The following is a 14,874-nucleotide window of genomic DNA, read 5'->3' on the forward strand; positions in this document are numbered from 1 at the left end:
ATGCTTGTCCTTTCAAATCAGTAAAAGACGACTATAGAAAGTGATGTGAGATTATCTAATAGCAAGAACTGTGCTGAGAGAGAAATTCTTCCAGCGTGATTTTAATAAGTCGCTTTTTATGAAATCTATAATTTTCCAGAGCAATTCAAGTAAACAAAATCCACTATAAAGACAGATTATTTATCTAAGTAATAACATTTAGTAGGCATCACTTTCCCTAATAGTCACATTATTGTTACATCTCTCCTTCCTTCACTCTATGAAAAAAAGTTTTTAATTTAAAAATATCAAGCCAAGGGCTTCCCTGGTGGCGCAGTGGTTGAGAGTCCGCCTGCCGATGCAGGGGACACGGGTTCGTGCCCCGGTCCGGGAAGATCCCACATGCCGCGGAGCGGCTGGGCCCGTGAGCCATGGCCGCTGAGCCTGCGCGTCCGGAGCCTGTGCTCCGCAACGGGAGAGGCCACAGCAGTGAGAAGCCCGCGTACCGCAAAAAAAAAAAAAAAAAAAAAAAAAATCAAGCCAAAAAAATGAAGCTCTCAATTGTTAGAATTTGGGGAAGTATTTCATAATTTTAGAATTATCTACATGAGTCTCACACAGCCTCCCACGCCTCTGCTCTACCCCAGGTATTTTGCAGGAAACCAGACTAAAAATATGAAAATTATTTTGATGCAAGTTGAAAACTACCTTATGCATTTTGAGACACAATAGGGTACAGAAAAACAGATACAATGTTTTAATAGTGCAGAAGCTGAACTTAGAGTTCTTGATCCTGATTCAATGTTCTCTCATGCACCATTAACTTCAGAATACTGGAACGAGTTCAGAATTTAGCTCTCTATTCATTTAGGTGCTATTGTATCATTGTAGTGTGTGAGCCACTCAGTATGCCTGGTCCTTTTATGAGAGCCAAGTTGATAGGTCCTCTGATGGATTTCTAATGCATGGGTCACCACTGCACATTACATGATGCCATCACTCTTGCTACAGTTGACTGCACCAGGGCTGGCATCTGACTGTAACTTTTGCCCAAAAGAAGGCTCTCTACTAGACAGTGCCTTTCTGAGCCCATTGAATCTTCTCTTAGGGAGTGAGATGTACAGAATTTTTTAAAAAGAGTAACAAAGAAGTGGAAAGGCCCCCAGAAATAAGGCACAAAACACAAGTCAAGAATAACAGCCAGAAACCATGGGCAAATAGAAACCTTGAGTAGACAAACGTCATGTGGTAAGGGAAGAGAAGTTTCTTGGTGGTGTCAAGAACAGTAGAGGCAGGAAGGCAGGGCAAAGAGTTACTAGGATGAAAATGTGCACAGGGAGCAATGGATGTCTGATGCTGAGGGAGTGACTAGACAGCTGGGTCCCTAGCTGTGTCCTGAATCTCTGTACAGCTTGGCTATACCTGATTGAGACTATTTCTTTCTTTTACTTCTTGTGTATCATGAATCCCTACTTACCAAGGGAACCTAGATGCAGTTCAATTCCTTGTAGCCTTAGAGAACTTAACTCACACAGATACCAGAGCATCTGGTAACTTTGAACAATGACCACTTGTCATATTTGCAAAACAACAGTCCTAAATGCTAAGACATTTACTTGGCTCTTAAGATCCCAGGTCTCAATCTTAAGGATATTCATTCAACGAATATTTGAATTTATCCCCCACTGTTCTGGGCACTGGAGATACAGCAGTGAGCAAAACAGACAAAAATCGCCCCCTTCATAGAGCTTACATCCTAGGGTTGTTTGTACATAAATGCTGAACTCCAGGGAGAATCTTGGGGCCAGTCAACTCATGGAGCGGTAACTCTTCTAAGAAACACAAGGAAGTAACATAGCATCTGGGGGTAGAGCCCCGGGATCTGATGATTTTTTTTTACATGTACATCTTGTTGAACTGAGGGAACCAAATATGTTAAACACCTACAATGTACCCATTTGTGCCCATTATTAAGCAATTATCTCATCTACCCCCAATTTGCCCTTCTATACCTTGCTTTGTGGAGCTGGGGTTGGGACTCTGCAAATAACATTTCTCTTTTATCCCCCATCCTCCACCTCCCTGTCAGTTTCCACCAACGGGGAGAGCAGAGGGAGATGAGATGAAAGGCAGGAAGAGGAAGGAAGGACACACTATTACTGGCTTGTGATTCACATCAGTGTCAACCCAGTGACAGGCTCTCACCCTGACAGCAGCAGTTGGCTCCAGGCTCCTAGATCAAGTCACCTGTTTACATGCCCCTGGAGGTTCTAGCTCCAGCTAGATGGAGGCCCTTCCCCTTCACAGAGATCTGAACTCCAATTCCTAGGGCCTCTCCTCTGAGCCGCTGAAGTCCCAACACCAGAAACATGCCCTCCTCTGAGCTTCTAGTGTCTGAAAATCCCAATCTCTTCCTTTGTCGTCCCAGCCTTGAGGATTATACCTCTGAGCTGTGTTTCCGTTTTGCTTTTTCAGTCCTCCAAAAAGGTACTTAAGCAATTCTCTACATTAAATTCGCTCTGTTAAAATACCTAGTGCATTTCTGTTTTTCTGACTAGACCTCATTGGCATACCAACAATAAAACACTTACCTATCATTGAGGTATTTAACTTCTAATGGAAATTTCTCAAAGTAACCTCTTTAACACCCACTGGGGGCCGGTATATCCATTTTTTGTACCTTTCCTACCGCAGAAGTTTCCTAATACACAGCTGACCACCCTGATACAAAAACATAGAAACCATGGCTCCCTTAAGATACTTGGAGGTGGTGACAGGGAGCGGTTGTTTAATAAGAATTGGGCTGGTCTTTGTCCCTTACTCCTGGGAGGTAACTTCTAAATACTTACAATTTCCCCAATAATAAGAATTTCATTGTTATTCGTGGAGGGTCCCCTGAACCACACCTGAGTTTATGCTAACAAGATGACTCCGGATGGAGCTTGGTCACACCAGAAAGACCAACCAATGCGACTAAAGGGTTAAGGCTTTAAGCTACATGATATCAGCCTGACATCTAGCGGGAGGAGGGGACTAAAGATGGAGTTCAGTCACATGGCCAGTGATGGAGTCAATCATGCCTGTGTAATAAAACCCCACTAAAAATCCTGGACACCACGGATCAAGTGAGCTTCCCTGGTTGGCAGTCAGACATGGCTGGGCTGTGAGGGGGATGCACCCTGAAGACATGGCAGGACCCTCCCAGACTTTTCCCTATGCATCTTGTCACTCCACCAGTCTTGATTTACATTCTTTATCGAAAACCATAATTGTAAGTATAGAGCTTGCTTGAGTTCTGGGAGCCACTCTAGTGAGTTATTGAACCTGAGGGGGTAGTAAGAATCTGTCGCCATTTGGTCAGAAGCGCATATGGCCTGGGAACACCTGAGCTTGTGGCTGGTATCTGAAGTCAGAGTAGTTTTGTGGGGACTGTGCCCTTAACCTGTGAAGTCGCCCTAACCGTGAGTTGTTAGTGTCAGAATTGCATTGCAGGGGCTTTCTACTTTTTACACAGCTAACAGACTATTAGGGCTTTAGCTAATTATACTGAAGCTACATGCTCAGCACATCCTCTAAATGGTTCATCTAATTTCCCACACCAAAAATCATGAGCGGTTTTTAACACATAATATGAATATACAATGATTTGAGTGTCTTACATTGATGAAAATGGTTGATTCAATTAAGCAGTGATTGCTGAGAGAGAAATCCACTATAGCTGTAATGTTACAAATGCAAAGCATTAATGCCATTGTTCTGTAGCAGTTGCCAGCTCAGATCATATTAAAATTTTCTTCAAAAATCCACAGTCCTTAGCCCATTTTAGAATGTGTCTTCCTTTTTACAGTCTTGCTTCCCTCAAAACCACTTGTAAAGAAAGATTGGTGGGTTTCTGGGAAAAGCAGCATTGGCTCCTATAGGTGTGAACAGGGGTAAAGGTGGGCAGAAAATAAGATCACCTGTATAGTAGGCTTGGCCAATCTCCTTCATCTGCCTGCTTGTCCTGGTGGTTAAGATTTCAATCAGTGCATCTTCATTTGTTCCCGTGCCCTAAGAAGAAAAAGGAAATCTATTTTTAGAACACTTTAAAAAAAACCTAGTTTCATGCATTGCGGTCTTAACATCTTGTTTTCTACAGGCGAAAAGAACAGTTTTTAGTCAATCAACGTAAGGTCCTCTATTGCTCTAAAGTGGTTTTCTAATTTTCCATCTATTTTAGTACTAAAATAACATGAATCATCTGAAGTTAACCAATATTAAGCTTCTAAAGAAAATGTCCTACTCTAGTGTTAAACTCCTTTGAATAATTCCAGGAAGAAATAGTATAAAGGGAAAGCCTATGTCATTCCGTACCAAAAGTGAGCATTTGCATATGTCATTGTATTTAGAAAGGGCTCTGCAATTCTTTTGAATGAGACCATACTTGTACCAATGCACCTGGTTGGTCAGCATGGATCGTCCTCTTCATTCAGGGAGATTTTTAAAGCCTCAGTAATGTATGTCATGAGCCTAGTTGGTTTGGGGACTAGTGTTTCCTGAGTCTTGGTTTATACTGAGGTCACTGAATCACACTGAGACTTCAACAGAAGCCATTTACATTAGGACTTGACCAAATAAGGCCAAAGTAGCATAAGAAAAGAGGCTGAATTCTGTCCCTCTGTGACAGATTCCTAGTTCCCTTCAATAGCTCTCCTTTTCAAATTATTTATTTATTTAGTTATTTAGTTACTTTTTTTTTTTTTTTTTTTGCGGTACGCGGGCCTCTCACTGTTGTGGGCTCTCCCGTTGCGGAGCACAGGCTCCGGACGCGCAGGCCCAGCGGCCATAGCTCACGGGCACTGCCGCTCCACGGCATGTGGGATCTTCCCAGACCGGGGCACGAACCTGTGTCCCCTGAATCGGCAGGCGGACTCTCAACCACTGCGCCACCAGGGAAGCCTGTTAAGTTACTTATTTTTAAATAAACTTTTTTTGGGTTTTTTGGTTGTTCTTCTTTTTTAAAATTTTATTGGCGTATAGCTGATTTACAACGTTGTGTTAGTTTCAGGTGTACAGCAAAGTGATTCAGTTATACATAAACATATATTCATTCTTTATCAGATTCTTTTCTCATATAGGTTATCACAGATTATTGAGTAGAGTTCCCTGTGTTATAGAGCGGGTCCTTGCTGGTTATCTATCTTTATATTGTAATGTGTGTATGTTAATCCCAAGCTCCTGATTTATTTTATTTTATTATTATTATTTTTTTCCCTGATTTATTTTAGAGCAGTTTTAGGTTTAGGGCAAAACTGCGAAGATCCAGTATCTCTTTTATCTTCCTTGATTAGTCATAGAACCCCCATTTTTTAACTTAGCACAAAGCTAAGCAAATAAAGACCGTATTTTTCAGCTTCCCTTAGAGCTAGGTTTATCCATATAACTAAATTCTGATCGATGGAATATATGTGAAGCATCACGTACAATTTCAGAGAGTCCTTAAAGAAAAAGGATGAACACGTCTTTGTCTCTTACTCTTTCCAGTTGACTGCAATAAAGATATAATGGCTGGATGCTGAGCTGCCATCTAGCCAAGAAGCGGAATCTACAGGCTGAAGATGGCAGAACCTCAAGACTGAAGTTCTGATAATGATGGTTCCATGATACCCAGCTCTGGGTTGCTTCCTTTGGAATTCTTTTACATAGAAGGGAAACATTTCTAATCCTTGCTGGCGAATCTAACTCTTACCATTTCACCTGCTAAACTGTCCCCCATGTGGCAGCACTGCTGAGATTTCACGTCTAGAGAATATACTGCCAAGAATGTAGTTAGTTGGCAGCCTCCAACTGCCACACCTTTGGTTCTGTCACACAGCTCACACTAAGGTCATGCTCTCTCCAGGCTGCTCTCAGCCATGACTGCGCATGGAAGGGGAACTGGAGCTGGGCCATTCCTGCCCCATGTAGGACCCTCCAAAGGGCACACTTTGCTCAGGGGCTCCCCATCAGCTTGCCGTGGCTTTCTTACAGCAGCACTTCAGACCGAGGTTCTTCCGATCTGAGCCTCCTTCTGTCCCTCTCTCCTTTCACAGGTGTCAGACCTGTATTGCAGTCAGAAGTTTCACCCCCCCTATGCTGCTCTGTCTCTTCTTTATCCTTCACAAGGATTTCCCCCAATAAATCTCTTGTACATTTAATTCCATCTTGCCGTCTGCTTCTTGGGTGCCCACACCTCTTCCACAGAAAAGAAAATAACTCTGATGGGAAGGCAGAGCCTTGCTTCAGACCTGGACTCCTTCCTTTCCCTCCTTCCTGTCAACAATTACGTTGAGCACCTATCTCATTGCAGGCTTTCCTCTAGGAAGAGAGGAGGTTCCTCGAGTGATGAGGTTCCCTGATATGATGGAGGTTTGCCTTTTAATTGGATTGAAAAAAAAAAAAGTAAATCAACAAAATACCAAATACGTAAAATATCAATATGTAACATACCAAAAAATTAACAAGATAATTTTAGATAGTAATAGATAGCAATTTAAAAAATTAAACTGAGTGAAATAATAGAAAATATCTGGAAGAAAATTCATTCCTGAGGGAAAGAACGTCACATATAAAGACCTCAAGATAGGAATAAGCTGAGAATGTCCAAGGAGCAGCGAGAAGGCCAGTACAGCTACAGCACTGAATCGGGGTGGCCGGCAGTGGAGGAGAGGGTGTGATGATTAGCTTTATGTGTCAATCTGGCCAGGCTACAGTCCTCAGTTATTCAATCAAACAGTAATCCAGTGTTTCTCTGAAAGTATTTTGTAGCTAAAGTCCATTATCAATTGACTTTAAGTAAGGGTGAGTACCTTAGATATTCTACGTGAGCCTAATTCAGTCAAAAAGCCTTAACGAAGAGCAGAGCTGAGGCTTCTCTGAAAAAGCAGAAATTCTACCTGTGGGCAGGAGCTCCAGCTTGTGCTAAGAGTTCCAGCCTGCCCTTCCTAACATCCTGCCCTACAGATTTCAGATTTGCCTAGCAAGCTGGATAATCGTGTAACCAATTCCTTGCAATCAGTCTCTTACTCTATACCTCCTGCCTACTGGTTCTGCTTCTCTGGGGAAGCCTGACTGATACAGATAGAATTTTAAAAAGCCGTAGAGATAGACAGGAGCCAGACTCTGTTGGGTGATGAAGGTCATGATAAGGAGTTTGGATGTTCAGTAGTCAAAACGACTGGAGCTTTAAACAGGTGAACAGTATCATCTGATTCTAAAAGTAACTTTATACAAATAATTTTGGCTATTCTGTGGTGAATGGATTTGAGGAGGGCAAAAATAGAGGCAAAGGGACCAGTTCCGGGGATATTGACATGGTCCAGTCAAGAGATGATAGTGGTTGAAGGAGAATGAAAGCAATGGATCTGGAAGGAGGGACATGCACACATTTTTGATGGATTATGGAGTGGAGGTAATGGGCTTGTTGATAGATTTGGGAGCTCTGAAGTGTGAGAGAAGGCAAGGGATCAAGGATAGTTCTAGGCTTTTGACCTAAACAATGGGGTCAATGATGGTGCCATTGACTCAATAACAACAAAATAAAGAATTTGACACCTCAGGTCAAAAAACACAAACAAAATTAGGCTCTGACCATATCCTTTCAGGCCAGGAACATGTGGGCTTAAGGTTCCACAACCGCTTCCCATTTCAGGGCTGTTCTACTAATTGGAGAGCACAGAATCTCCAAATCCATCACCTTTACACCCATATCTCAGGTGTGCACCAGAAGAAAGTCACTCTTTCTGATAATCAAGTGCTGGGCAGAAACAGCTTGTGTAGGTCTCATACCTTCATGGATTTCTTCAGCTGTTTCGCATCAAACACTGCCGGTGGGGTCACGAGGGCCACCATGAGACACTTGAAGTGGCCAGAGAGATCACCCTTCAAGTCATCTTTCAGTTCCTACAATTAAAAAACCCGAAGAGAAAAGTATGAAATACTTCTCCTTTCTCTTCCTCCAAAGTCACCTAGTGAAAGACGAACACGAGTGTATGAATTCAGACAAAAACATGCCCATCCACGGGAGACAAACAGAAATGGTGAAAATATTTCTATGGATATTCGTCTGCATTTTATGATCACTTCCAAAATGTTCTGTTTTATAGACGGTTTTCTGAAGGGAAGCCAGTGAAGAAGGTTCTCTGAGGGCCACAGATAGGAACTGTGTATTAAAATGCATTTCCCAGGCCCTTGATGCTCTCAATGCTTGGGTTGGGGTGAGGGAAGAGGAAGGGGAGGAGGAACCCTGTAATTCACACCCAGCTTCACTGGGAGGTGCTCTAATCTAGCCTTGCTTCTCGGTAACTGCCAAAGAGTTTTGAAGGGAAAAGGGGAGGGAAGACAGTGCTTGGTCATTTGCCTCTGGTAAGAGCATGGAACTAGGAGGCATCAAAAGCAGTTTTCTGGCAACAACAACAGGGGAAACCCAAAATGTGGTAATAGGGGGACCTTACTTATTGATGCTGTCTTTCAGCAGTGTTTTCATACATTACATAAGTACGGGCCATCTCCCCTGCTTGAAGGCAGGTAACATGGTTTCCATTTTTAACATCCAAAGGAGTGTTATTGAACAATTATATTTCCTGCTCTTGATTATTTTCAGCCCTGAAACAGAGGCTGGAAGCCTCCCAGACTGCTATGACAATGTGGGTACAGACCAACATCTTCCATGACACTTGGGGGCCCAGCAGGGCCATGCTCCTGCCAAAACAAATGGGATGGAGCGGAGCCACTGTGGTCATCATGGGGTGTTTCCTCTCCAAATGCTAAATTCCACCCCCATCTGTCCTCAACCCAAGACTTTCCAACTGAATCTTACTTCACATGCTCTCATTCTGTCCCACTGTGAGACATGGTTGTCACCCTTCAGCTCCATCCTTCCTCCATATTTTGGAAATCCTGTAAGGCCAGCGGATCACTCACAATCCCTGTACATGAGTAGGCTGCCTTGCCCAGAAGCTTGGCAATTCAGTTAAGTTGACAAAAGTTTACGGGGCGCCTGCTCTGTTAGGCACTTAATTGGTGAGTCAGACACAGTCCTTACCCCTAGGACATTACTCCCTAATGAGAAAAATATCAACAGTCAGAGTTAAATTTCCACATAATATGTTAAGTATCTAATAAAGGGAACACAGAGAAGGGTGTCTTAATGGAGCCCAGGGGCTCGGAGAACACTGACAGACGATGCCTCAGCTGCCTTGGGTGGTCACTACACACTCTCAGTTCTGGAGCCGAGAGCCTGACTGGTTTGTGTTTCCACCCTTTCCCCTACACAGTTCATCAGCCACAGAAGCTAAAATAATCTTCAAAAAATATAAATTAGGTGATAGTATTTCCTTTCTTACAAACCTCCAATTGTTCCCTATTGTTCTTAGAATAAAATCTAGACTCTGCACCAAGACCCCAAGGTCCGGCATGTTCTAAGCCTCTCTTGAACCTCCTCTCTTCCTTCTGTCACCCTTTACTGTCTATACTCCTGCCATATTAGAACTCTTCCTGTTTCTTAAGCACTCCCAGCTTGTTTTGGCCTCAGGGCCTTTGCATTTGCTGGACATTCTGTCTGAAATGCTCTTCCCCAGATCAAGCAGAGCAGAAGCCTGAGTATTGTTTAGTCTTCATTGAGAGTAAGGTAACAACCTGTCACTGACCTTTCTTCACCCCATGATCTAAAGGAGCCATTCACCAGTCATTCTCTAGCATATCATCCATTTTAATACTTTCATAGCACCTACCAATATCTGAATTTGTTTTATTTATATATTTATTATTTTTCTAATAGAATGTTAGGTCCATTAAAGAGAGGAGGCTCTGCTTTTTATTCCAGTGAATCTCCAATGTCTAGAATATCTCCTGACATAGAGTAGTACCCCACTCCTGACACACAGTAGTTTATTATTGAACAAATAAACTGCTTGGAAAAGACACACAAAATGTTCTTGAATAGTTCTTGCATAGTTTCTGGTATTGAAGAAATATTCATCTGCCGAACAAATTAAAAAAAAAAGTCTATAGTTACATAAACATATTAAAGTTGGAAGAGAAATTAAAGACCACCTAAGACAGGATTTATCAGGTAATTGATCAGATAATTCTTTATTGTGGGCGACTGTCTTGTGCACTGTAGGATGTTTAGCAGCATCCTTGACCTCTGCCCACGAGACACCAGAAACATCCACCCCTCTCCCACCAGTCGTGACAATCAAAATGTCTGGAGACATTGTCAAATATCCCCTGGGAAGCAAAATTCTTCCCGGTTTATAGCCGCTAATCCAAGGCAACTCTCCTTATTCAACAGGTGAAGATAACTGAGGCCCAGAAAGATCAAATAACATGTCCAAGACCACTCAGACAGTTAAGGGAAAAGACCAGGACTCCTATTCCAGGCTGTTGACCAGATACATAGGGGACTTTCTGTTACACTTGGCCTGAAACAAAAGATCCGTGGGCATAATCACATGGGAGCAGCCTTGATCCATTAGTGATTAGCCCTTTACTGCCTGTTATGTTAATGAAATCTTACCCTTCCATATGCTGCTTGATATTCCTTAGCAATCAGCTGCCGCTGTGCATTCGACCTCTCAGTCAGAATGCTAATGAGTGTTTTCTCATTGGTTCCTAAATGAAACGAAAATCATTGTATTCACCATCCACTCAAATATGCTTAATATCTGTTGTGAACAAAAGAAAAATGATTAAGGGTCTGAAACAAATGCAGAGAGGAAGGCATTTTAATTTTTAATTTCCAGGTCTTACCAGGTTGGCATCTTTATTTCTTTGATTGCTTGGCTTTCGGAAAAGAAAATTAACTTTATTTGGATAGTTTAGGGGGAAGAAAACCATCATTGCCCAAATATTCCTGTCCGTATATCAGACAGAGAAGCGGCACAAAGAACATAGTGCCTTGGAAGTAGGTTTTTTCATCCTTCTGAGGTTCAGTTACTGTCTTATCACCTTTTATCTTTCTATCTCCATATTTGATATAAAAAGTCATTTTTGTTCCTCTAGAAAAAAAAGGAACTGACATTTATCAAGAACCTACCACATACTAGGCACCTTTTATTCATTGTCATAGTTAATATTCACAGGGCCCTGGGCAGTAGGTATGATTAAGCTGCTCTAAAGATAAAGACACTAACATTTAGAAAACGTACCTCACTTGCCAAAGTCAGGCAGCTTTTAAGTGGCACAGCAAGAATCTGAACCCAAATCTCTTAATCCAAAACATCTATTTCTATCAGTGGTCCATACCTCTTTCAGGCATTTCAGACCCATATACTTAACCACCTGTTGTGAGTACAAGTAAAGGGCTGATGCTGGCCTGCCTGAAAACAACCTCCAGGTCACTATTTTTTTGGTAATTATAGTATTAAGATAATGTGAGTTGTGTCTGCTCCTTTGTGGTAGAGGACTGCCCCTGGGTTGGGGGCTGTGAGTTGGCTTCTGTCTTGGGCCTGCATGACTAGAATGGTATAAAAGATCCATTGGAATTCAAGGCTCAACTTCCTTGTGTTGAGGTGACCCACACACACCTTACACCCACGGCAGTGGTACACACTCTACATGAATGACGGGGCAAAAGAAACGGTGTACTTGATTAGCTGCTGGGACTCCTAGTGACAGATGTTGCCCCACGGGGTCTTTGGTCTTGTATTCTTCTGCATAGTTAAGTAAATAGAGTTAGATTAACCCTCATTGTGCCCTGTGAGTCTGATTATCAACTTGGACCTATAAAGGTATCTGAGTTGGTGCACGACTAGACACCTCCAACTACAAGTATCTCAAACTCAGCTGCTCCAGGTTGGATTCATTCTGTTTCTTCTCTAACTTGTCTTTCATCCTATGTTCCCTCACCAATGACACCACTATAGATGCAGTCATCCAACCAAAGATCCTGGGAGTTATACTCCTTTCTTTTCCTTACTTTTTACATTGTAACAATCACCTGCATCTCTTGGATTTGTCCTCTTCTCTGCCACTGAGCACTCATCATATTTTACCTAGAAACTTCAATAGCCTCCTAACTTGACCCCCTTATAATTTATACTGTATATTACTGCCTAAGTAAATTTTTTTTCTAAGTGAATTTTTTTTAATGCATCAGATCATGTCAGTTCCTTTTTTGAAATTCTAATGATTCTCCGTAACCTTCGGGATGAAGTTTAAGCCCCTTAGCTTATGCACCAGTTAATTAGGACCTAGCTCCCACCTCATATTCTAATTTCCTACCCCCTTCTCTGCATCTCTATACCCTTTGCCACTAGACTCCAGACATAACTAACTACCCACAGTTACATGTAGGTTGTACGCCAGGCAATTTCTCCTCTCTTATTTCTGCACGTGCTACATGCTCAAGACCAGAAATTAAACCAAGATGTCTCATGGTTCAGAGGCTGGATCTGACACGTCCCTAAGGCAAATGCCACCATGACGCCTGGTTTTGGTGTTGGGAGTAGTGCTTACAAACAAAAGCCTCCTTCTCAAAGCGGGCCTGCCAATCAACATGTGTAAATTAGTGAAGAAACATAATGTTAAGGAAGAAAGACAAGCGATAGAATTTAAAGACCATTAATTCATTCAAATTGACATTAACTTCATGGAAAAGTCTATTCAACCCTGTGTTTAAATAGGCAATCAAAGAGATAGAGAAAGAAATAACTTTCATTTAAAAATAGCAATAAAAAAAAACCTAAACAGGCAGAAATACAATAATATTACACTGATAGTAATAGTATAATTACTATTATGAACCTTAATAGTATAATTCATGGAACTTTACAAACTGACCCTCAAATTCATAGGACAGGGCAAAGCCAAGAAAATCTCTTGCCTTACTAGACACTAAATGTCATTATAAAATAATAATAATTATGTAATAGTCATAATAGTAATTATGACAATGTTATATTGAGACAGTGAGAGGCAAACAGACCAATGGAATGTAACAGAGAGCAGAAAAATAGCAAAACTTATAGGAGAGCAGTGGCATTACAAATCAGTGTGGCAAGGATGAACTCTTCAATGGGTTGCACTGGGACAATTACATAGCCATTTGAGATAAAATAAAATTAGATTTAAATGCCATTCACAAACATTAATTCCAGGCAGATTAAAGATCTCAGTGGGAAAAATAAGATTGTAAAATTTTGGGGAGAAAATACAGGAGGATATCTTTATGAGCTCATCATAGAAAAGACACAATAAGTACAAATCATTACAAAAAATATTGGTAAACTTAATTTCACTAAAATTTAAAACTTCTATGCGATAAAAGTTACTGTAGCCAATATTAAAAGAAAATTACAGGTCTTCCCTGGTGGCGCAGTGGTTGAGAGTCCACCTGCCGATGCAGGAGACACGGGTTCATGCCCCGGTCCAGGAAGATCCCACATGCCACGGAGCGGCTGGGCCCGTGAGCCATGGCCGCTGAGCCTGCGCGTCCGGAGCCTGTGCTCCGCAACGTGAGAGGCCACAACAGTGAGAGCCCCGCATATCGCAAAAAAAAAAAAATGAAAGAAAATTACATTCTTGGAGAAGGTATTTTCATAGCTTGTAATTTTTTAAAAAAGTTTTGTATCCAGAATTTATTTTATAAAATAAATTTTAAATTAAAAAGTAAAAATTTTTTCTTGTCAAGCACAAAGAAGACAACCCAACTGAAAAATGGATAAAAGATATGGAGGTGTAATTCATGGAAAAAGAAGAAAATAAACAAGAGGGGATGCTTAACTGCATCAATAATGTGGGATGGGGAGGAGGAAGGAAACATACAGAATGAGGTACAATTTTAGATCCACTCAATTGGAAAAACTGAATAGGATGACTGCCGCAAGTACTGATGAGAATACGGAGAAAGAGGAAGTCTCATATATTGCTGGCAGGAATACTAATTTGCATATTTATTTGAGAGAGCAGTGTGGCAAAATTTCTAGTTAATCTGGAGATGAACATTACCTTCAACCCAGACATTTCAACCATTATATTCTAGAGAGGTGCTAGCAAATGTGCACAACAAGACATGAGCATGACTATTCAATGCGATATTTTTATGTTGTAATAGAAAAGAACTGTAGGCAACTTAAGTGTTCACTCACTATTCCCATCTTACGATGTAATAATAAACTATTCTGCAGTTAAAAATTAATGAACTAGAGCTAAACATATCAACATGGGTAAATCTCAAAAGCATAATGTTAAGGGACAAAAAAAAACAAGTTGCAGAAGAAAACATAAGGTAGGGTTTCAATTTATACTGTTTGTGCCCATGCACAACAATAGGTACGTACCTATGGAGTACAGAATTACAAGTTTCGTGGGAATAAATTCTAATTTAGAATGCTGTTTATCTCTAGGGAATGAGGTGGGAATGAGATCCAGGCAGAATCGTCAGGGACTGTATCTATAATGATTTATGGTGATGATGACGATGACGACGATTGTTGGTAGCAGTGATGGTCGTGGTAGTGTTTAATATTAAGTAAACATGGCAAATATTAAGATATAAGAAAACTGGGTTCCCTATACTTTGCCACATTATTTCACAATTTTTTTAAAGTACCTTATAACTTCTCTAATTGAGTAAGGCCACTTGGGCAACCTGAACCCATGCACTTTTAGCTTTAGCTTTCTGATGTGCTTCAACGTTAAAAAAGGAATTGTAAAGCATCACTCACCAATTCCTCTGATTGCCTTATGAATCGCTTCAGCATCCACTGATGCGCTAAAGCTGGGATAATCTCTCATTGTCCCTTGGTGTCCAACCTAGAAGAAAATATCTGACAGTCCCACTAGTCCAAAGTGACATCTTTATTTATGTTACATACGCATATTCGCATATGCCTACTGGAAACACAACAAAACCATAATTTGCACACCTTCTTA

The 14,874-nt window shown here is 41.2% G+C and overlaps 1 protein-coding gene across 1 annotated transcript in view; it reads right to left on the reverse strand.

The window, feature by feature from the left end:
* Positions 1 to 14,874, reverse strand: part of ANXA3 (annexin A3) — a 54,273-nt gene that overhangs the window by 17,637 nt on the left and 21,762 nt on the right. Inside the window, exons 3-6 of the mRNA XM_065877689.1 lie at positions 14,667 to 14,754; positions 10,517 to 10,611; positions 7,786 to 7,899; positions 3,939 to 4,029 (exon numbers count right to left, since the gene is read on the reverse strand). Coding sequence (XP_065733761.1) covers positions 3,939 to 4,029; positions 7,786 to 7,899; positions 10,517 to 10,611; positions 14,667 to 14,754 — 388 coding nt within the window. The remainder of the gene's footprint in view (positions 1 to 3,938; positions 4,030 to 7,785; positions 7,900 to 10,516; positions 10,612 to 14,666; positions 14,755 to 14,874) is intronic.

The sequence above is a fragment of the Phocoena phocoena genome, chromosome 5 (genome assembly GCF_963924675.1).
Source record: "Phocoena phocoena chromosome 5, mPhoPho1.1, whole genome shotgun sequence".
Lineage (NCBI taxonomy): Eukaryota > Metazoa > Chordata > Mammalia > Artiodactyla > Phocoenidae > Phocoena > Phocoena phocoena.